This window comes from Macaca mulatta, chromosome 2, assembly GCF_049350105.2.
Source record: "Macaca mulatta isolate MMU2019108-1 chromosome 2, T2T-MMU8v2.0, whole genome shotgun sequence".
In the NCBI taxonomy this organism is placed as follows: Eukaryota; Metazoa; Chordata; class Mammalia; order Primates; family Cercopithecidae; genus Macaca; species Macaca mulatta.
In genome coordinates, this window is record NC_133407.1 from 58,726,859 (window position 1) to 58,750,173 (window position 23,315).

General features: G+C 38.5%; 1 protein-coding gene across 1 annotated transcript in view; it reads right to left on the bottom strand.

The window, feature by feature from the left end:
• PLCH1 (phospholipase C eta 1) overlaps positions 1-23,315 on the bottom strand; it is a 253,598-nt gene that overhangs the window by 65,775 nt on the left and 164,508 nt on the right. Inside the window, exons 7-8 of the mRNA XM_077991608.1 lie at positions 10,830-10,923; positions 7,775-7,978 (exon numbers count right to left, since the gene is read on the bottom strand). Of these exons, the coding sequence (XP_077847734.1) occupies positions 7,775-7,978; positions 10,830-10,923 (298 nt within the window). The remainder of the gene's footprint in view (positions 1-7,774; positions 7,979-10,829; positions 10,924-23,315) is intronic.

Here is a 23,315-nt window from a genome sequence, read left to right on the forward strand (position 1 = left end):
TATTTGGTCAAACACCAGTCTATATGTTCTGTGAAGACATTTAAAAAATAGGATTAACATTTAAATCAGTAGGCTTTGGGTAAAGCAGATTATGCTCCACAATGTGAGCGGGCCTCACTCAGTCAGTTGAGGGCCTTAAGAGCAAAGACTGAGCTTTCCCTTCAAGGATAAATTCTCAACACTGCAACACAGAAACTGCCTGAGTTCCATCCTCCTGCCCTTTGGAATCCATACTCAAAACTACAACATCAAGTCTAACCTAAGTTTCCAGCCTGCTGGCCGGCTCTGCAGATTTCAGATTTGCCAACACCCACAAGCATGAGAGTCAATTCCTTAAAAATCAACCAATGAATCTCAATCTCTTGCTTTCTCTACATATCTTACTGGTTCTGTTTCTCTGCAGAACCCCGACTAATACAGCTATCTATATGAATCCACTAAACATTGGCTGTTCAAATATCCCTATGGGAAAAAAATAGAAAAAATTAAAGAAGAAAAAACATTTACGGTTTATACCACTGGAATGCTAAAAACAATGTTTAAGGATAAGATGCTGTTAAGAAAACCAAAGGTTCTGCGACACTATCAGACAATGTCCACTGTTCCTTGGGGCCTGCAAATGAGGTCAAATATATCAACAACATCTTCTCACAAGAGAAGTGTCATCTGTATTTTTCCATGTACTTGACAGTCTTTAATTTGTCTCTGGAAATAATCGTGGAAAAAAATTAACAGATGTTTCAAATAATACATAATTTTAACAATTTTTACCCTGTTTTGTGGTCCCTTCTTGGATAAGAAAGGGTATAACAGGATTCTTCATAAGGGAACTAATAGCTTTTCCAAAAGAATGCAAAGGCGACAAAACAATACCTTGCCTGACTTGCTTACCATGTCCACATTAAAAATAGCTTCTAAAACTATATCAGTCATGAAAGAAGGCAGTCTTTGGCTAGTATTTACAACATAAGCAGAATATTCATAATTGAGGACAGGAGGTTGTCCTAATGTTCACTTTTTATATCTAATTCCATCACTTGTCTGTGAGATGAAGATAACAACATTCCCAAATGGTACCGGCATCTTTATATGTGGCCTTCATGGCCAGGTTCAAATGGCAGTGAAGTTTCCTGTAAGTGCTAATGTTGTAAATGGGAATGTTGGCAAGGTAGAAATCCTCTATCCAATTCCCCTGCTCATAAAAGAGCCAGGGCCCATTTTTCAATCAGGTTACACACTATAGAACCCCAAAAGCAAAGCAACTCCGACAACGATTTGGCCATTCTGAAGGCCAAATAGCTAACACGACAGCTTTTCATAATGGAGCTTAAAGACGTTCCACCCTGATAGCACTCCCAGAGATAACTGGAGAAGTCATAAACCGATTACAACAGCAATGCAACACAGTCCCATAATGAGAATGAAAATCCCCTGGACAGAACATCCATATTTATTAAGCAACTCAGGCTGAAAATCAAGCAAATAAAAGGCCATGTAAAAATGTTATCAATTTGATTGCTGACAAGCGCACCTCACCAAAAAGACTTATTGCTCTTCCTCAAGACACTATGTACCTATCCTGACTGAGGACATTATTGCAGCTGAACTAATGGAGATGGAAAACATAACATTACCAAAATAGAAGCTTGAAAGTAGAGAGAGCCTGCAGGTCACAATAGTGTGAAAACACTGTATAGAATCATTCTTCTCCATCTCTCAAGTGCTACACTTGGCAAAAGCTGCTTCAGAAAACAGCTGTGGGACCTGAAATTTCCAATCCATGACTGGCTACATTCTATAAATTGGGTTCTTTAAATTCTAACTGCAGCTGTTTAAGAATAAAAAATACCTTCATCTGGCCACATGGTAGATAAAATGCCACTAGGTATACAAGAGTACCTCTTTATCCTCGGGAGATAAATTCTAAGGCTCCCAGTAGATGCCTGAAACTGCAGAGTACTAAACCCTCTATATATATATATACATACACACATACACACACACACACACACACACACACACTCTTGTTTTTTTCCTATATATACATACCTATAATAAAGTTTAGTTTATAGATTAGGTCAGCAAGAGATTAACAATAACTAATAGTAAAAGAGAACAATTATACTGCAATAAAAGTTATGTGAATGTGGTTTCTCTCTAAAGATATCTTATTTTACTGTATCACCTTTCCTCTTGTGGTGAAGAAGGGACAGAGTATGACAGTGTAAGATTTCATCACACTACTTAGAATGGTACACAACTTAAAATGTATATGTTGTTTCTCTTTGGAATTTCTATTTAATATTTTCAGGGTGTGCTGACCATGGGTAACTGAAGCCATGGAAAGTGAAACCACAGATAAGAGGAGACTACTATACATACAATTGATGTCTCCATGCCCAAGCTTCAAATGTAGACTAAGGACTTCAAATCACAGGACTGACAGAAATTGTTAGGAGGGCCACAGAGATCATGTCACCAAATGCTAAGCCTTCAGGAACATCTAAATATTTAGGTGGTAGGCCTAATCATGAATGAAGCAAATTCCTTCTTTTAATGCCAACCTCCCCTCTATGTTGTGCTCCTCACTTTCTCTGGCCATCCTTATGTGACCTGACAGCCTCATTCAATTCCTTAGGGCTGGTCATGTCATTCAACGCTTGCTCCTCCAAAAACACACAGACTTTCTGGAGAACACTGCAGTTGGAGAGTCAGACCAACCTGAGTTCAAATCCCAGCTTCCAAGCTTCCTAACTGTGGGAACTTAAGCCATTTATTTAACTCTGAGTTGAATCTCTTAAGAAGAGATTATTCCCTCTTTCTTGGTGGCGGTATAAGAATTAAATGAGAATGCATGGAAAACACTTAGCCAAGACCTGGTCCACTAAAGGTGCTAAAATCATAGTAGGTCCTCTTTTCCTTCCTACAATACATTCAAATCCAAAGTGACAACCACAATTTCCAATAAGAAATAGGTCAAACACACAAAAACAAAACGAACAAACAAATACAAAGAAATAGGTCAAATGAAAAGCTGACCAAGTCTCTGAGATAAATATAATTATTCTCCTCAAGAAAAACATTCCAGAAATAGTAGTTCAATTTCTATTGTCTAGTTATAGATTATTCTAATAATAAGAACTTTAAGTCAAATACTAGGGAAATAATTTACTGATGCAAGTTGGTGAGGAAGATATTTCGGAGCACATAAAAAAATTGCATATCCTTTAAAATTATACCACAGCTGTGCATAGCCTCATTTGTGCAAGTATCTGGAGAAGGTAACCTTTTGGACATACAGAGCCAAGTAGCTTCTTTGTATTACAGCAGTGATTGGAAAACAGGAAGTAAGAAGGTACAAGAGAAGGCTCTTGTTCAACGTCATCTACTGCACACAATTTTCAAAAGCTCCCATTTTAGAATTAAAAGACTATTGGAAAAGCGACAACTAAAACTCATGTGTACTTTATCATGAATTATCTTAATCAGATAACTTTCCTTCTTAATACCCCAAACAAAGCTGGAGGATTAGAAGTTTTGAGTCGGTATAAGGAGTTAATGACAGAAACATGGTTAGGCTTGGGTAGGATACTGATTTTGGACAGGTAAATCAAAAAGAGAAGCCTAGCTATCTGAAGGAACTGAAAGGCAAAATAAATAGAGCAGAAGAGACAGAATTAACTAAGTTGTAAAATTGTCTAGAGTTGACTATCCCTTCATGGAGTCACTAAAAGTCATTTTCCATACTTGCATTTGCAATGATAGGCAACCATCAGTGTGAAACCAATGAGGCTGTGTGCTCAGGGCATCTCTATGCATCTCAGACATGAAAACTTGTTGAGTGCTGAGCAAACAATGGGCTGAGAGCAGAATGTCACCTAGAGACCTCTTATTGCTTGAAAGGATTTTCTTCCTGTTAATATTTTATAGCATCTTCATTATTCAGTTGTTTGAGCTACTCAACTGTTAATCACTATTGCTGGTATGTACTGTCTGCAACTATTGCAAAAATACTGTTGAAAGACTACATTTCCAGAGCATTCACTTTGTAGTCGTCCTATTGTTTCTGTATGCAGGTAGTTTTTAATACCTGCCCATTTTTTAAGTATGTTGATTTACCTTAATAACATTGCTATCACTTTTGTAGCAGAAAATTCAAGCTACAAACTATCTGACAAAGGAAGGCCCTTCCAGTTAAGCAGTCTTATCTCCTTGTCCTGCTGCTTTATTCATTGCCCTACACTTTCCACCATGCCTAGGACAACCAGTCATCCCACTGCTGACTCCCAGCACATTCCCCACCAAAACCAAAAGACAATTCCCTTGTGCTTCATGGCGTCTCCATTCAACCATAAACCAACTCCCTTTTATCTTCAGACTCCTTTTGGAATTCTCCTCAACCTCCTTACCCTGGCGAAGCAGCAGCTTACCTTCGAGCACGCTACTTCCTTTCTCCAAGGATGCTCTTTTGTATGAATCACAGAAGATTTAAATATAAACCAGAAGGCATTATCTATGCCTTTACTGCTACTTTTAAATGATTGTTCTTCTACACTCATTAAAAAAATCTCTCCTCCTTTGAAGCTTATTCTATCCAGCTATACCTTTCTGGCATCTTCCAATCACCTTTTCTATAGCATTCTTTTTCTTTCTTTTTTTTTTTTTTGTTGTTGCCCAGGCTGGGGTACAAAGGCATGATCCCGGCTCACTGCAACCTCCACCTCCTGAGTTCAAGTGATTCTCCTGCCTCAGCCTCCTGAGCAGCCAGGACTACAGGCACATGCCACCACACCTGGCTAATTCTTATAGTTTTAGTAGACATGGGGTTTCACCATGTTGACCAAGCTGGTCTCAAACTCCTGATCTCAAGTGATTTGCCTGCCTCAGCCTCCCAAAGTGCTGGGATTAGAGGCATGAGCCACTGTGCCTGGCCACCTTGTTTTTATACTTAAGTGTCTGGCTTATAGTTTTTAATCTCCAATTTGCTCCTGTCTGCATCCTTTGTAAGTTAAAACACCATGTAGCCATCTATTTAATCCCTTAGCACTGACCTCCTCAAGGCCAATAGTCCCTTGCTTCACTCTGTTTCCATGACGCTCACCCATGACACAATCTGGATATTGTCACCTGTGACTAAATCCCATTGCAATGACAGCTCCCTGGTCTCATTTTTTTTAAGTGTGATGATAACTTTCCACGTTTTTCTATTTATTTGAGTCTTCTAGTCTCTTAATCTTATTTTATGGCCCCCTATCCACTTCGCTTCCTTTCCTAGAACCATGCAGCCCCTGTCAGTTACTTATAAGAGCTCTCACCAATACCCTGAAGATATTTAATATGACCTAGAAATCCCAAGACTTGGATCAATTCCATAATCTGTCTTCGTTCCTTCTCTAAGCAGATGAGTACTATTGGGGACGGGATCAAAAGGAGTCTAAGCATCCAGATTTTGAATCAGTAAAGACTGTTTTTGAAATCAGCTTGGCCTTCCCTGACTTACCTTGTCAATTCCTTTCGCATTCTCTGATAACTTCTTTAACAATTTGCTGATTTTAAGCCCTGTGGCCAACCTCCATTCACTTTATACTGAGTGGATGAGGCTCTCTCCTACTTCTCTGAGAAAACAGGCATACACCCTTTCAAAAATCTCTTGTCTCCTTTATCCCACCTGAAAACAAACCTATATTATTTCCCCCACTTCCAAGTCTCAAAACTGCCCCACAACCTGTATCATCAAGCATTTGGATGCAGAAAAATGCCCAGTCACCAACCCACAGCAGGTAACCAACTGCCCACTAACATATCATCAACCTACATAGCAAAGGCCACCAACAATTCCCTGCTATCAAATGCAACTAAATTGGATACTTAGTTTTATTTTACTTTTCTGTTCCCTGTGGCATTTCTGGCCATTCCTTTCTAACCCTTTCATCCTTTAGATGCAAGTACTCCTGTTCTCTGCACTGGCCTTGCTGGCTCCCCTTGCGCTTCCTACTCCTAATCATTGGATCGCTGAAGTCCTCAGGCCTCTTTCTCTTTTCCCCTTCTCTCTATAAGTGATCTTGTACACTTTCATGATTTTAACTACCACATACCAAGTTCAGCACTTTGGAATCCTTATCTTGCCCAGACTCTTCATTAAGTTCAGACATTGTTATCCAAGTGACTGATAAAGATGTCCACGTACATGTTATAAAATCACTCTAAATTCAGCAGATGGAAAACTGGACTCATTTAGGCTCTTCCTCTCAGATTCCCTACAGTATGGGGTGGCACCATCCACCTTCTAGCTCTCCCCTTCATTCTTTTCATTCTTTTCTCTCACCAGGTTCCACTAAGTTTACCTCTTTAATACTGCATCCTTATCATCATCTCTTTCTCACTTAGTCCAAGATTTTGGAATCCTCCCTTGGATTCACTGTGATAGCCTTCCCACCATCTTCCTGCCTCCAGTTTCACCTCCCTTCTCCCTCCACAAACACACATGTCAAAAAAAAAAAAAAAAAAACTTTTCAAATTATCCTTTCACACTGTTGCCCAAATAATCTTTCTAAACTGCAAATCTGATCATATCACTGTAGATATTAAAACCCTTCACTGGCCCCTCATTACCAAAAACTGAAATTGAAATTCCTCACCATAGCACTCAAAACCCTTTACAGCTGACCCCCAGCTCCCTTCCTAGCCTAACTAATTTCTCATCACATTTTACCTCGCACTTCATTCTTTATACCACCACTTCTATACTATTGTATATCAATCAACTGGTGGAATTTTCACATTGTTTCTCTCTCTCTCTCTCTCTCTCTCTTACAGGTGGGGTCTCACTATGTTGCTCAGATTGGAATGCAATAGCTATTCACAGGCACAATCATAGCACACTGCAGCTTTGAACTCCTGGTCCCAAGCAATCCTCCCACCTCAGCCTCCCGGGTAGCTAAAACTATGGGTGTATAATACCATGCCTGCTTTATATTATTTTTTTAAAAAACGTTCATCCCTTCTACTAGACCATGAACTCCCTGAAGACAGAATTCATATTTTACTTAATTCTGTATACTCACCACCTGGAACCCACTAGAAGTTCAAGAAGTGTTAGCTAACTGATAGACCACGAAGTATCTTAAAAACAAAGAGCTTGGCCAGGCGCAGTGGCTCACGCCTGTAATCCCAGCACTTTGGGAGACCGAGGCGGGTGGATCATGAGGTCAGGAGATCAAGGCCATCCTGGCCAACATGGTGAAATCCCGTCTCTACTAAAAATACAAAAAAAAATTAGCCAGGTGTAGAGGCATGCCCCTAATCCCAGCTACTTGGGAGGCTGAGGCAGGAGAATCACATGAACCCAGGAGGCGGAGATTGCAGTGAGCCGAGATCGCGCCACTGCACTCCATCCTGGCAACAGAGCGAAACTCCATCTCAAAAAATAAAAATAAAAGTAAAAAAAAAAAAAAAAACCAACAAAGAGCTCTCCTGAACGATTTTTGCAATTGTATAATTAAAAATATCTTTCTAGGAAGACTTTAATTTTCATCATAATTTCTCAGCAACTAACGGTATGCTTCACAACTGCTAACACATACTCTTTTTCCCAATTAAACAATAAGGAGCCAGAGAGAATTATGAGTTAAGACTGACTTTACAATGAGCACAAAAATAGTACTAATTAGTGTGAGAGTGTGTTTCAGGTCTCCATTCTTTATTCTTGACTCAACAGACTGATTGAAGGACAGGGTCGCCCATACACACCAGAGCTCAGAAAAAGTGCACATACCTTCCACGCAGCGACAGCCCTCTTGCAGCACCCGTGCATACATATCCACTTTGGACTGAGAAAGGAGCTGGTCCCCGGTCAGGTATGTGTTGTGAGAGGAAGCAATGTAGTAGTTGCAGAGGGGCTGATCCATGTCTTGGTACACTTCATGGTGCAATGGGTTAAATATGTCACAGGCAGGACTACGCATGAAGTTTGTGAAGCCTTTGGAAGAAAGAGAGAGTGACTTACCACAGCTTTCAAAGCGTACATACTTAATGGCTCTAAGAGGGACAAAAGGGGTCAAAAAATGTTCATAATGATTATCTTATTTACCCTCAGGACGGCCTTTGTGGGGAAAACTGGAAAAAATGAGAGATTTGCTTGAGGTCAATAGTATGGTTTGGATATTTGTTCCACCCAAATCTCACGTTGAAATATAATCCCTTGTTGGAGGTGGGCCCTGGTGGGAGGTGTATGGACCATGGGGATAGATCCCTCAAGGCTTGATGCTGTCTTTGCAATAGTGCATGAGTTCTCCTGAGATCTATTTCTTTAAAAGTATATGGCTCCCTCCACTCCACTCTCTCTCCTGCTCCAGCTCAAGCCATGTGACCTGTTTCCTCCCACTCTACCTTCTACCATGAGTAAAACCTCCCTCCAGCCTCCCCAGAAGCCAAGCAGATGCTGGCACCATGCTTCCAGTACAGCCTGTAGAATGTGAGCCAATTAAAACTCTTTTCTTTATAAATTACCTAGCCTGGGTTTTTTTTTTTTTTCTTTTTTTTTTTTGAGATGGAGTCTCACTCTGTCACCCAGGCTGGAGTGCAGTGGCACGATCTTGTCTCACTGCAACCTCCGCCTCCAGGTTCAAGCGATTCTCCAGCCTCAGCTTCCCGAGTAGCTGGGACTACAGGCATGCACCACTGCATGTGGCTAATTTTTTTGCATTTTTAGTAGAGATGGGCTTTCACCATGTTGGCCAGGCTGGTCTCGAACTCCTGACCTCAGGTGATCTGCCCGCCTCGGCCTCCCAAAGTGCTGAGATTACAGACGTGAGCCACCGTGCCCGGCCAGGTATTTCTTTATGCAACACAAGAACAGCCTAATACAGTCAAACTGACAATGTCAAAAAATGAAATATGACTTTTAGGAATAGCCTTTTAAATATAACCATATATATACATAATGTTATATATATTATATATTACATACATAATAGATATATGTTGACTTTTGAAGAATTTTGACTAGGTAGAGGAGGGGCCAAGCCAATTACTGATGACTGAACTCAAGCTATGCTTATGCAGTGTGACTAATGCCATGCTAAAGCCATAGTTATACCAAGAGGTACCCTGATCAACCAGCAATTGATAGGTTATTAAGTTCATCTGAAAAATAGTAAAGTCAGTGCCATAATTAAGGTAGTATGTCAAATGTTAAACACTGTCTAAATTCAGGGTGTGACTGACAACCAAATTGGTTTGAAAAAATGCTGCTAATGGCTGGCACATTTTATAACTTTGAAATAGTCCTTTAAGATTATTTAGAAAACCTTATCAGTTTTTTTACAATCTTTCAAAATATAATGCCTGGGTCAAAGAGGTTTTCATTAATATAACGAATAAATACATGGATGACTTGCAAGTACCTAAACAGAATAATTATAGGGTAAATTACTTCAAGTCTTCAAATATCATTTGGTATAATTATATTTGTAAATATCCTTTGAAATTTAATTTCTTCATGCCAACTTTTATGTTCATAACTTAGGAAACCATGTTTAATTCCATCTTTTTGGGCCTCACCAAAGAAAAGATTCATTTCTCAGCACAGAAAAGGCCCAAGTTAGTTTATCATCTCTGGTTGTTTTTAAAACAGTTTTTAATGATATAAGATTTCATTTTATTTTTATTTTATTTTATATTTTGAGACAGAGTCTCACTCTGTCACCCAGGTTGGAGTGCAGTGGCATGATCTCGGCTCACTGCAACCTCCACCACCCAGGCTCAGGGGACTCTTGTGCCTCAGTTTCCTGAGTACCTGGGATTATAGGCATGTGCTACCATACCCAGCTAATTTTTGTATTCTTAGTAGAGACAGGGTTTCATCATGTTGGCCAGGTTGGTCTCAAACTCCTGGCCTCAAGTGATCCCCCTCCCTCAGCCTCCCAAAGTGCTGGGTTTACAGGTGTGAGCCACCACACCCAGCTAATGATCTAAGATTTTAAATTATTCCTCTTCATTTTAATCACCTACCGCCCCTGGAAGTAAATAGATGGTATTAAACCCCCCTTATTCACACTGATCTGGGAGCAGAAGTAATGAGGGGGCCAACGGTCAAAATTGATTAGATAAACCATGGCTTTGCACGCTCTTATAGGCAGCTGGTCTTTCATTAAAGATCATCTGCTCTGCCTGAAAGATCCTCCTCTTGGGTGGCAGCCTTCATGGTATTTCTTTACATATTTTAAATACATATACATACATTAGCTATATTTCTACCATATTATTTATGTCTAACATTCCAGGAGCTAGATTCTGAGTACATAACTGTGGGCGAATATTTAACTTATTTGAGCCTCACTTCCTCAACTATAAAATGAAGTCACTGTATTAATGAGATTTGTGGTTCCAACAGCTTCTCCAAAGCTACCAATTAGGAAAAACAGTCAGTTGCTACCATTTTAAAAAAAAACATGGCAAGTCACTAGTCTCAGAGAGAACTTATTTTAGGACTGAATTTTCCTTCATGAAATTATCAGGCTGAGGCTATTTCCAAAAATTAGCCAGTTGAGAAAAGTCCAAATATGTCATGGCATCCATCATACATGGTGGTATCAGGTAGACTTGCCTGAAGTGGAAAATGCTTATGGGCATTGCAAAAGTAAGAGAAATAGCAACATCATGGTCTTTTCTTTGCAGGAAAATATATGTGTGTTGTAGATTTTATTTGAATTATTTATTAATATAATTCCACGGATATCTCTTGATTTCTTTTCCTAAAAATTTTTGATGGAATTTAATTTAACAGGCTGAATCAACAAATGAGAAATAAAGAATATTGGTTATTTTACCTTCTATGCCAAGAACATTTTTCACCTTATTTTCTTCTGAAACTTCAAACTTCTTTATGATGTCAAGACAATAGTCCGTTGTCACATTATTCATCTAAGAAAAACAGAATACTAGTAGGAGTACCTGCAATTTCATGAACTATGTTCCTCCACAGTAAAAAGACATTTACTGATTTTGCATTCTTGACACCGTGCAAAGCACCTAAATGAGCAGCGTTTGGGGTTACTAGTGTCACAGCTACTTTATCGTTGGAGAATGACCATGATCTCAATCTTCCTATGCATCTTTTAGATTGAATCAGTGAAAACAGCCCTTCAACTATTAGACAAATGCTCTCTGTGAAGCAATGAAATAAAATCAGTTATCAATGTAAATCCATTGCCAAAAATACACTCACTATAAGCTAGCATCTATCTGCAAAAATTAACGTTTCCTACACAAACACTAAAGTTTGCTGATCATAAATATATGTAGAAAAAGAATGATTCCCTACCAAAACAGAATGTTTCTAAGCAAATGTACGTGTGTGTGTGTGTGTGTGTGTGTGTGTGTGTGTATCCATAGAACCATCCACTGGGCAGAGCAATCTGCCACGGTAATTCAGGAACACAAAGGTTAGCAAGAGGTAATAAAAATCAAAAGCTAGGTTAGGTAGCTAGCATAACAGACAACTCTGGAGCTAGACTGCTTGTGTTCAAATCATCTAGTTCATATTATTAATAGTTTAACTTTGAACAGGTTACTTACCTTTTCTGTGGCTACCTGATAGCAGAGTGATAAGGATTAAATGAATCAATATTTGCAAAAACATTGTGTGGCACCAAAAAGGCAGTATATGCTATTATTAATATTATTGAGTCAGTCTCAAATTTGCTACATGAACAATATATGCTGAGTGTCACTGGGAAAAGTAAACTCTTCAGAAGTAATTTCTTTAATTAAACAGCAACATTAAGAATGTGGTATTTTGATCAAAAATCCATTTAGTCCCACAATCTAACATTGACATTTAAAAAGATTAATGAATAATGATAGAGGAAGCTAATTTTGTGAGCTAGTATTTCATATTTTAATTATATTTTCTCAAATATTCCATTTTTGTTTAGGTTTAATACTTACGTTTTACTAAAATCTAGTTTTTCTAAACAGTCCTTTTAAACTGGGGGTGAAGCGCTGCTATTCGCTGTTTTTTGTCAGTTCAAAAGAACACACAATGTTTTCTTTCTTTTCAAACTAGCATGGTGGCTGATTTCTAATTCTTATTTTATTCAGGGGCCCATATTACCAGAAACCACCTGAAAGTATTATAAATAAATGAAACTGCAGTACCTCCAAGGAACTCTACTGACCCAGGCAGGCTTTGAGCAGCTCATTAATTTGTCTGCTGTGAGCTAGAGAGATTTGGCACATGCAGTCTAAAAGATAAATTAATTTTTCACAAAATAAAATGAACCAAATTGATAACAATTTTACATTCCATGTGAAGACTAAGTTCACTTTGCAATTGCTTTGTTTATAAGGCCATTTGTAGAGAATGTAGAGGTCTTAAACTGGACTCAGGTAGACTACCAGAAGCTCATGTAATCTTAAAAAAAAAACGATGAAAAAACAACAAAACAACTAACTCACTGAGATGATGGAGCTAACTGCAGGTGAGCAGAGAATATGTTACTAATTCAGGAAACAATGCAGACTTTCATAACAAAAAACATTATATTTGAAAATATTCATTGAATTAGCAAAAATATTAGTAAGCATTCTGTGAAGTTCATAAATTTCTGGGCACCGTAGAAGAATTAATGGGAAAAAATAATCTACTTTCTACCAAAATTGAGGTATAAAGGATTGACTCTTTGTGAAGTACAGTAAAAGCCCATAATAATGAGAACTGAAATGTAAGAGTCAATTGACTCCCAACCTTCCCCATCCCCTGATCTCATTTAATTAATCTCCCAACAGCAAAATCCTGCATTTTACATAATTGAATTTTTTAAGACTTCACTTAAGTTAATTATAAGTTTATTGTATGACTGAAGGTTCAACACAGGTTAATGCTCTTTACTGTCCTTTTTCACCCTGTTTTGCTTCCTATTTGACAGAGCTGATAGGGAGAAATAGGAATTTCTCCTACTCTGACCCTGCTTGCTATGGAGTTCATTTGAAAGTTTTGTTTGTCATTGAACATCTGAGTTACTTGCTGTCTCCAATACTGAATACTGTGCTTTCTACACTAGGCAACTGGTGCTAGAAGAAAGAACTTAAGATAAAATTTGATTTATTTTAATAATGACTCTACATTTATGTAATGCTGTCAATGTGCAGTAAAGAGCTTTTACACACATAATCTTAAATAGTTCTTAAAATAGTCTTGTAAATTTAGTGTTTCTATCCCTGCCTTATAGATAGAAAAATTAATGTTGAGACAGGTGAATTAAACATCACCACCAAAGTCACAAAACTGTTTTGTGTTTTTTTTTTTTTTTTTTTTTTTTTTTTGAGACGGAGTCTCGCTCTGTGCCCCAGGCTGGAGTGCAGTGGCGCGATCTCGGCTCACTGCAAGCTCCGCCTCCCAGATTCACGCCATTCTCCTGCCTCAGCCTCCCGAGTAACTGGGACTACAGGCGCCTGCCACCACGCCCGGCTAATTTTTTGTATTTTTAGTAGAGACGGGGTTTCACCGGGTTAGCCAGGATGGTCTGGATCTCCTGACGTTGTGATCCGCCCGCCTCGGCCTCCCAGAGTGCTGGGATTATAGGCGTGAGCCACCGCGCCCGGCCGACAAAACTCCCTGCCAAAAAAAAAAAAATTGAAGACACAGAACCAAAGATCAAATTTGGACCTTCTTGACTTCAAGTCCAAAGCACTTTCTTGTTTAACTATTCTCTGGGCATTTTTCTTTATTTCTATTGAAAAATTAAAATGCTTACTTTTAAAACTGATCGGTTTTTAAATTTCAATATAACTGAAACTCCTAAATCATTTCTTTACTTCAAATCAATTATTACAATTTAACTTCTTTTATTATTCAAGATTAGACTCCATTCCCTTTTCCTTTATTTACTGTAGTTCTTTAGTCTCATCCAGAAGAGAAAAGACTCACTGGTCCTCACATTAAAGCACAACTAATTTCAGATGAATTCGTTGTAGAAACTAGTTGTAGATCTATAAAATACCCGTATTCTGACACTACCTACTTATCCCCAGACTTCCTGCAAGTTTTTTAGCAAAATTTTCCCTGTGAGTGAAAATATAAAACAAAATCAGAAGGGGTAAACAATTATATTTCTTATGGCTATGATTCTCAAAAACACCAAATGCAAAATCAATGTATCACTTGCAAAAATTCTAATATTGCTAAACCTTACTAGCTTATTTTTATCAAAGTGATATATTTGTAAATAAATAAGTCAAAACTAAGATTCTTTGGTAACTAAAACCCAGAAGTGCCCCGCCTATACCCAGAATCACTCCCCAAAGTCAGTAATGCCAATATTTCTAGATATTTCTTTTGAAATAGGTCATATATTTGTTGTTGTTGTTGTTGTTGTTGTTGTTGTTGTTGTTTTGGAGACCAAGTCTCACCCCGTCACCCAGCCTGGAGAGCAGGGATCTCACTGCAACTTCCGCTTCCCGGGTTCAAGAAATTCTCCTGCCTCGGCCTCCCTTGTAACTGGGATTACAGGCATGCACCACTATGCTCTGCTAATTTTTGTATTTTCAGTAGAGACAGGGTTTCACCATGTTGGCCAGGCTGGTCTCAAACTCCTGACCTCAGGTGATCTGCCTGCCTCAGCCTCCCAAAGTGCTCGGATTACAGGTGTGAGCCACCACACCCGGCCATCTTTATCTTCTTAATTATCATGTTTATAATGCTGTATTGTACACTTTAAAAATTATTGACTTCTTATTGTGTTAGATATGTTAGATTTTTAACATAATAATAAGATCTTCTGGGTCAGCAGATCTGCCTCTCTGCCTGTCCTCTCAGTATAATTATATCATCCAGTTTTTATGAAATATCTGGGGTTTAAAGTATTCCAAGTATGCAAATGTTGAACAATGCTGAGTCTGTTGTACACTGTGATTGTGTTTACCTTTCTCATAGAACAGTTTTTATGATTACTTGCTGTCATTCCTACTCATTTGGTTAACTTTTAAAGTACCTATCACAAATTCTTCCCAATGACTCTAATGGTCTCTCAAGTTCCACATAATCAAAGGCAACCGATAATCCATGAATTGTGCTTTTTTTCTCCTTACAGAAGTTCTCCTTCTTTCCCTTTGGTTGGGTTCTGGAACAGCATTCAGCTTTTGCTCTGACTTTATTTGGTCACTCTTGTGAAAGAGCTCTCAGGAAGTAAATTATTTCTTTCCCTCATGTGTTTTTGTGTGTGCTCTGGTGTATTTGTTTTTTATTCCACACACACATTTGTTTGACAGTTTTTGGCAGAAAATTCTAGGTTGAATCATTGCTCTCATGATTTTTGGCTTCCAGAATTGCTGTTGAGAAATCTGATGCCATTCTGATTCCAATCCTTCTCACAGAATGATTTGTTGTTTGCTAATTAGTTTAGTTTAGTTTTTCTCTTTTTACAAGCGCTCAGGGTTCCATTTTATCCTTGGAACTGTGAAATTTCACTCTGATTTACCTTTTTGTGGATCTTTAAACTGAGGTTGGCCCTCATTTGGGTTTGTCAATCTAGAGAATCTTACCTTTCCATGCTAATTATTTGATAAGTTTCTCCCTTCTATTTTCTATCTTTTCTATTTCTTTTTTGTTTGTTCTTCTCATGCTTTTAATTTCCAAGAGCTTTTTTTTTTCTCTGAATCTTCTTTTCTCATGGCATCTTTTTTTTTCTTAAGAGACAGGTCCTCATTCTGTCACCCAGGCTGGAGTGCAGTGGTACAATCATGGCTCACTGCAGCCTCCAGATCCTGGGATCAAGTGATTCTCCCTCCTCAGCCTCCCATGTAGTGGGGACTACAGTCACACACCATTGCACCTGGCTGATTTTTTTATTTTTATTTTTATTTTGTAGAGACGGGGTATAGCTATGTTGCCCAGGCTGATCTTGAACTCCTGGCCTCAAGCAATCTTCCCACCTTGGCCTCCCAAAGTGCTGGAATTTTAAGCATGAGCCACTGTGCCCAATCTGTCATAGCATCTTGCTCTTGCTTTATGGCAACAATATTTGAATCATTCTGATAACATTAACAACAATTTTTAAAGTTTCCTCCTCCTTGCATTACCTGTTTCCTCCAAGTTTCTTGTCTCTATTTATTTGCTTTAGTAGTCTCTGTTCTTTATAGTAGAGGATTTCTCAAACACTGGTAAGCCTTGGTTATAAACCTGGGAACTGAATAGTGGAAGATGGCTATGGTTTTCACATCTCAATGCATAGATGGTCACTAATCCTTGCATTCATTCTCTGCTTCTGTGAAACAAACCACCCCATAAGCTAGAAACTCAAAACAATGACTGTTTATTTGATAACAATTGTGTAGGGTTGCAAGTCAGACTGGGTTCAGCTGGATGGTTATTCTGCTGTTCTCATTTAGAGTTCTTCATGTGACTACAGGCATCTGGTTACTTGCCAGATGGTACAAGATGGCCTCACCCACATGTCTGTGGTTGGTGCTGACTGTTGGCTGAGCCTCTTTCTCTATGTAGTCTCTCATCCCCAAGGAAACTCACCTGGTTTCCTCACATGATAGTTCCACAGTTCCAACAGGGTGAGGATGAAATCTTCAAGACTCCCTGAGGCCTAGCCTCCAGAACCTGTACATCAGTCCTACCACAATTTACTAATCAAAGCAAGTCAATAAACTGGCACAGATTGAAGAAGCAGGAAAATCGAATTCAATTCTTGGTGGAAGGAGTGCCAAAGTTGCATTGCAAAGACACGTACATACGGGAATATGGCCGTTATTATAGCCATCTTCATAATCCCCATGTTTTCCATATAGTACCCACACTCAGCCGTGTGTGGCATCACTTAGATCAGATCCTCTTACCTCTTTTTTTTTTTTTTTTTTTTGGACAGAGTGTCACTCTGTTGCCCAGGCTGGAGTACAGTGGCACAATCTCAGCCAAATGCAACCTCCATCTCCAGGGTTCAAGTGGTTCTCCCGCCTCAGCCTCCCAAGTAGCTGGGACTACAAGCGTGCTTCACTATACCCAGATAATTTTTTGTATTTTTAGTGGAGACGGGGTTTCACCATGTTGGCCAGGCTGGTCTCAAACTCCTGACCTCAAGTGATCTGCCTGCCTCGGCCTCCCAAAGTACTGGGATCACAGGAGTAAGCCACCATGCATGGCCCCCCTTACCTCTTACATACAGTTTTATGCCAGGGTAGAGAAGGGACAGTTGCCCTGCTACAAGATTTGGGGGAGAAGATCTGAAGCGCTAACCATATCTTAAACAGACTTTCAACCAGTGCTTGTTTTCAACCCCTCCTCTCCTCTTTTCATGAATATCATGTAACTAACATCAATTTTTGAGCTTATCAGGGGCTTTCCCTGGGCCAATGGAGTTGCTTCGTGGCTTATCACTCTATGAGATTGAATTTCAGTGTTCTGGGGTCTCCTTTAAATCAGACAAGTTTTAAAATGTTGTTGCTCCTCCCCTGTTCTCTTTGTATCTGTGGTTTTACACAGGGGGATTGTCTTTACTGTATTTTGGGGTAATTTCAAGAGGGAGTGAAGAAACACCTCTAAATGAATGGTCATTTCATATTCAACTGAATAAGGCAACCACAGTAACTATTTACCTCCTCAAACTAGCTACCTCTAATTCATCCTAAAAGGAAACCACACATTTCACAACATTTGAATAGATGATTTCACAGAAAACATTATTTGGAAAATATATTCAATGCAGTATTACAAGATGTAATTACTCTGAATGATCTCTCAACTGCTTTAATTGTGAATAATTAAGAAAAATCAGCCAGGCGTGGTGGCTCATGCCTGTATTCCCAGCACTTTGGGAGGCCAAGGTGGGTGGATCACTTGAGGTCAGGAGTTCGAGGCCAGCCTGGTCAGCATGGTGAAACCCCGTCTCTACTAAAAACACAAAAATCAGCTGGGTAGGGTGGCGGGCGTCTACAATCCCAGCTTCTCGGGAGGCTAAAGCAGGAGAATCCTTGAACCCAGGAGTTAGAGGTTGCAGTGAACCAAGACAGCACCACTGCATTCCAGCCTATGTGACAGAGCGAGACCCTGTCTAAAAAATAAATAAATAAAAGTAAAAATAAAAGAAAAAAGAAAAATGATACAGAAATTCAGAAAAACACCTCAAAGAACTGCTTTTATATGAGAAAGGTACAAAAAAGATAAAGATACATTATCACCAGAATGGGATAGTTATAAGCAAAGGAAACTTTATAATTATTTCTCATGAGGGAGATTAGAATGATTATAATGACCAGAACTCTTACCAAACCATTCTGGATTCAATGAAGGGTAAGGAACGGAGAGGGCACACGTGATTCCTATAATTGGATCAGAATGATCAAGGAAACATTTTAGCAGAAAGAATAAAGGGCTAAAGGTGCAATTTTCAGAGCTACTACGCGGGTAATGTATAGATCTATATCAGATTACAATAAGGAGAGGGCCCTGTAGCAGGGAAACAGGAAATCTCTGAAAATCCTCTTGGAATTAACTATCCACATGCATATTTCAGATGAAAGATTTGTATAAACAGAAACTTACTTTTGACTTACTATAAAAGGTAGCCTTTGCTCTTAGGTAACAGCTAGCAGAAATTTTTAAATTTTTAAAATTATTTCGTTTTAGAGACAGAGTTTTGCTCTGTGGCCCAGGCACAACCCTAGCTCACTGCAGCCTCGAACTCCCAGGCTCAACCAATCCTCCCACCTCCACCCCACAAGTAGCTGGGACCATGGGCAAGCGCCACCACACCCAACTAATTTTTTTTTAAGAGAAGGCGTCTCACTATATTGTTCAGACTGATCTTGAACTCCAGGGCTCAAGTGATCCTCCTGCCTGCCCCTGTAGCTGGGATTACAGGGGCAAGCCACTGGGCCTGGCCTAGGAGGGTTTTCCAACTATATAAAGGCACTTCAATATTCCTGCCTTCTCTTCCTTCCTCCTCAATCCATAAGAAACAAAAAAATATAAAGAGCATAGGGGCTTGCTAAGAAAGGCTGCCAAGGGGATGGGGAAATGAAATCAAATTGTCACTCCAGAACCAAAACACTAAAAAGGAGGGAACAAAAAAACACTCAACTCCAGTGCCAAGAAATGGATAGGAACTCTGGAGGAGATGTAGGTGGCTGTTTGGCAAATATGAGGTTGGGGTGGGTGGGGAATGAAACAAAGCAAAACAAAACAAAACAAAAACTCTCAATCAAATCTAGTAAATACTTTGGAATCACAGATTAGTGGATATCTGTGATCCTTTTTCTGTAGATGAAAGGAAGAGAAGAAAGAGAAATCTCAGCCAGATAACCTCTGGCTGTACTGGTACTTCCTCATGGATATAAAAGATAGAATTCCCTTGGCACAGCCATGTTTTAAGAATGAAAGTCCTAATCAAACAGCAATTGGAGCTGTCAAAGGCATAAACGCAATCTTCTGAGAGCTTCAGTAAAATAAAAATCTGACCCACAGGCCAATATTTGATTTCATAAAATCCTCGACAGCATATGTGGCCAGCAGTGATATTTCATTTCACAACTGAGTAAACCTATGAAAGTTGAATATCCTGGTGTCTACACCCATCTTGTGTTATCAGAAGCTAATGAATTACTGTCTTACACATCACCAAATTACCTCAAATTTGTACCATTGTGAAAATCCAGTTTTGAAACTCAAAACCTCACAAAACTCTTGACTAATGACTCTACACAGTTAGATTGTGTCCAAGCTAATAAAATAAATTTTACACTATTTTATAAGAATGTCGAAATGCACAACTTTATAACAATTTTTAAATACACAGCTATTTCCTTAGGATGAATTATTAAAGTAAAATGGTTTGGTCAAAGTTTCATAAATTATATTAAATGTTATAGATTGTAAAATTCTATAATTTCACCAGAAATAGAAAAGATGGACACTACGTTTGGTGGTGTATTTTTTAATCTTTACTAATATAATGGGGAAATAAATAGTCTCCTAGCCTAGATAGCATGGTGAGACCCTGTCTCTAAAACAGATTATTAAAAATTAGCTGGGTGTGATGACACACACCTGTAGTCCCAGCCACTTGGGAGGCTGAGGCAGGAAGATTGCTTGAGCTCAGGAGTTGGAGGTTTTATGATCCATGATCGTACCCACTGCACTCCAGCCTGGGCGACAGAGACCCTGTCTCTAAGAAATAACTAACTTGGCTTTATTTCAGATTTTTGAATTACTAATAAAGGGTGAACATTTTCATAGGTTTATTGACTTTGTATGATTTTTTATAGGTTTCAAGTGTTTTACTCATTTTTCCATTGTTTTTTTTTTTCTCAATGATCTAGGAAAGTGCCATATTAAGGAAATTCACTATTTCTCTCTTTTGTATGTTACAAATATTTTCCTACTCTATCCTTTAATTTTGTGGTGCTTAATAAAGTGGACCACATATAAACAAAGTTTCAGTACATTAAAACGTTCCTTTGTGATTTTTACCTCTTGATATATGATCACTATTTTTATATTTTTATAAATTTCTTTTGAGTCATGCTCATATGTAAGTAGCTTCAAGCTAATTTAGAAAATTAAACTAGATACAGTTAATCATCTGCCAGGAACAAATGTCACAGAATTCTGGCTTCTGTTTTCCCTCACTAAAATTTACTGGCGGAATGTCAACAAAACTAAAAGAGGGAAGAAACACATGCCCCTTAGCAAGTGACATCCGGTATTGCTATTCAAATGAACTGGGGTAATTCCACTAGCCTGAATGGATTTGAAGTCAGTAGTTTATACTTTTAACTTTAATTCCTCACATTGCCACACTTCTGAGTATCTTGGGCAAAGGACTTTCCTGTTCGTCATTGCAATGTTCAATTTGACACTGAGATAGGAAAGGCAGGTATCAGCTCCCTTTGCATGGTTCAGGAAACCAAGGCTCAGAAACAAATCATGATTGATTATCCAACCACTAAAGCTTGCAGTGTGTGGAATGCAGGTGTTTTGGACACCTGGTCTAATGTTCTTTCCAGCACACTATGAGAGTTCTGCAAGTAAGGATGAAGAAGTAGTTATAGAAGAGAGGGACACAGAGGAGTAAAGATGTAGGAAGAACGTATCCTCTAAGGGAAAATATAGACATTTCTATTACCCAATTCCCTTTTTCTACCTGTCCTACAGCTAACATTGTTAATAAAGAATCTCTGCCTTTGCCAAACTATCAAACTACTTAAAATAACTAATTTTGACAAAACATTTTGCTAATACCGCTATCTGGTTTAATCCTTAAGAAAGCAACAACAAAATTCATAAAAGTGAATCTGCTATTTCTAAAATGTATGTGATTATGATAAGGTAAAGTAAAATATTAAGTAGGTATTAGAAAGTTATCTAATCACATGGTTGGTTTCGCTGGCTACCAGCTCCTATCCTGAAACTATCCAGGAGCCCAACAATAGTTACCTCATTAACATGAAGTCAGATATGGTGAAAAGGGGCTCATTATAAATAATGAAAGATACTTTAGAGTTTTAGGAGCTCTGTGCCGGAAACTGGAACAAAGACCAAATGTATATTTTATTATATCACACCATGACAGACTTGGAGTGGGAGGGTAAAGCAGAAGTAATTTGGAAGAAAATTCTAATCATGTACAGATTTGATGCAGTTTAGTACATGGTACCCTAAAATACAGCACCCTGGCATTTGTGAAAACAGCAGAAAAGGAAAGGTATCTCTGGCCTTCCCCCCAGCCCTTCCACCCATAAAACCTAGGAAGAATTTTCTGAGCTTCCCCTGAAGCAGACCATATGACCCTCATTCAAGAGACCACCAGCACCTTCCCAATACCCAGAGGAAGGGAGCCAAAGACACAGAGGTGCCAAGAAGAGTCTGAACAAACACGCCTTGCTAAATTCCCCATTTACTGCCATGAGATCATAACCTTGTCCTCTAAACATATTGCTTCATGACTGTCCACTCCTCATCAAACCTAGCATAAGAAATACACAGGTTTGCCTGACTCTCTGGGTCTTCAGTGCCTTACAAAGGCTCCTCTGTGTTATTAAAAACTTATTAGTTAATTTGTATGTTTTTCTCTTGTTAATCAGTCTTTTGTCATAAGTGCCTCTGCCATGACCCTAGTGACGGGTGTGGAAAAGACACTTCTCCTCACCTATGGAATTTTAGAGTCAAGTACATGTGTGGATACTTGCCCACCAGGAGTCTCACATTGTTCCTTGGAAATGGCTAGATCTGTGCAGCTAATAAACCAGGCAATGCACTAGGAAGTTACACTCACATCTCATTTAATTCTCACTCTACTCTTGCAAGGGTAATATTACTACCAAAAGCATTTGATAACTCACAAAGTCAAGGATGAAAAGTTAATGCGATCAAGTTGCAAGGTAAGCAAGGCTGTGTATCCAGTCCTGCTCACTCCTATTCTACCGCACAGTCTAGTCATTTTTAAAAATTCCATGCCAAATGAAGTGTTAATCTGCTTGAAAAGAGGTGATTAGTATTACTGATGAAGATGATAAGAGAAACACATTATCAGAAAACACGTTTAATGCATTTAACTTTGGGAGTTTGAAAGAGACATCAAGAAAGGCATTAAAACTGGTTCCTACTTGGGTATTGCCTGCCACCTCTCAAATAAGAGCTAATAGTGTGGTGCTAGTGGTTGGCTCTTTAATGGCATTTAAATAGAATAGATATCCACCTGGAATTACTGTCTGCCTGTCAGTCTCTGTCTCTGTCTGTCTCTGTCTCTCTTTCTCTCTCTCTCTCTCTCTTTCTCTCTCTCACACACACACAGAGGCAATAAACAACAGAAAAACAGGACAGAATTCATACAGATTTTTCTGTATTTTAAAGAGTCTTTCAAAGTTCAGAAAATACAATTAAAAAACAAACATGGAAAAGTATTCATCCCTGCTATCAAAAAATGTTAATCAAACCAACATTAACTTAACATTCTATACCTACAATATTAGCACTAAAAGTGATCCATTTAATAACTAATCATTTGTTCACTGCTTTCTTAATTATAAACTGAAACAAATCTTTTATATAGCATTATGGAGATATGTTTCAAAAGCCATGAAAATATTTTATCCTATGGCTCAATAATAAGTAAATAATTCAGAAAAAACATATACATGGATTTTGTTTACCAAATACTTTGTACTTTTTTTCATTCTTGCTAAAGCAAAACACTGAAGACTGATCACCAAATTAATCTCACATTTAAAAAATTCAAATATGGCATTTAAATGCTATAAAAATGTTTGTAAATATAAGTAAGAGCAGATTTTGAATCAGTGAGACTTTTTGC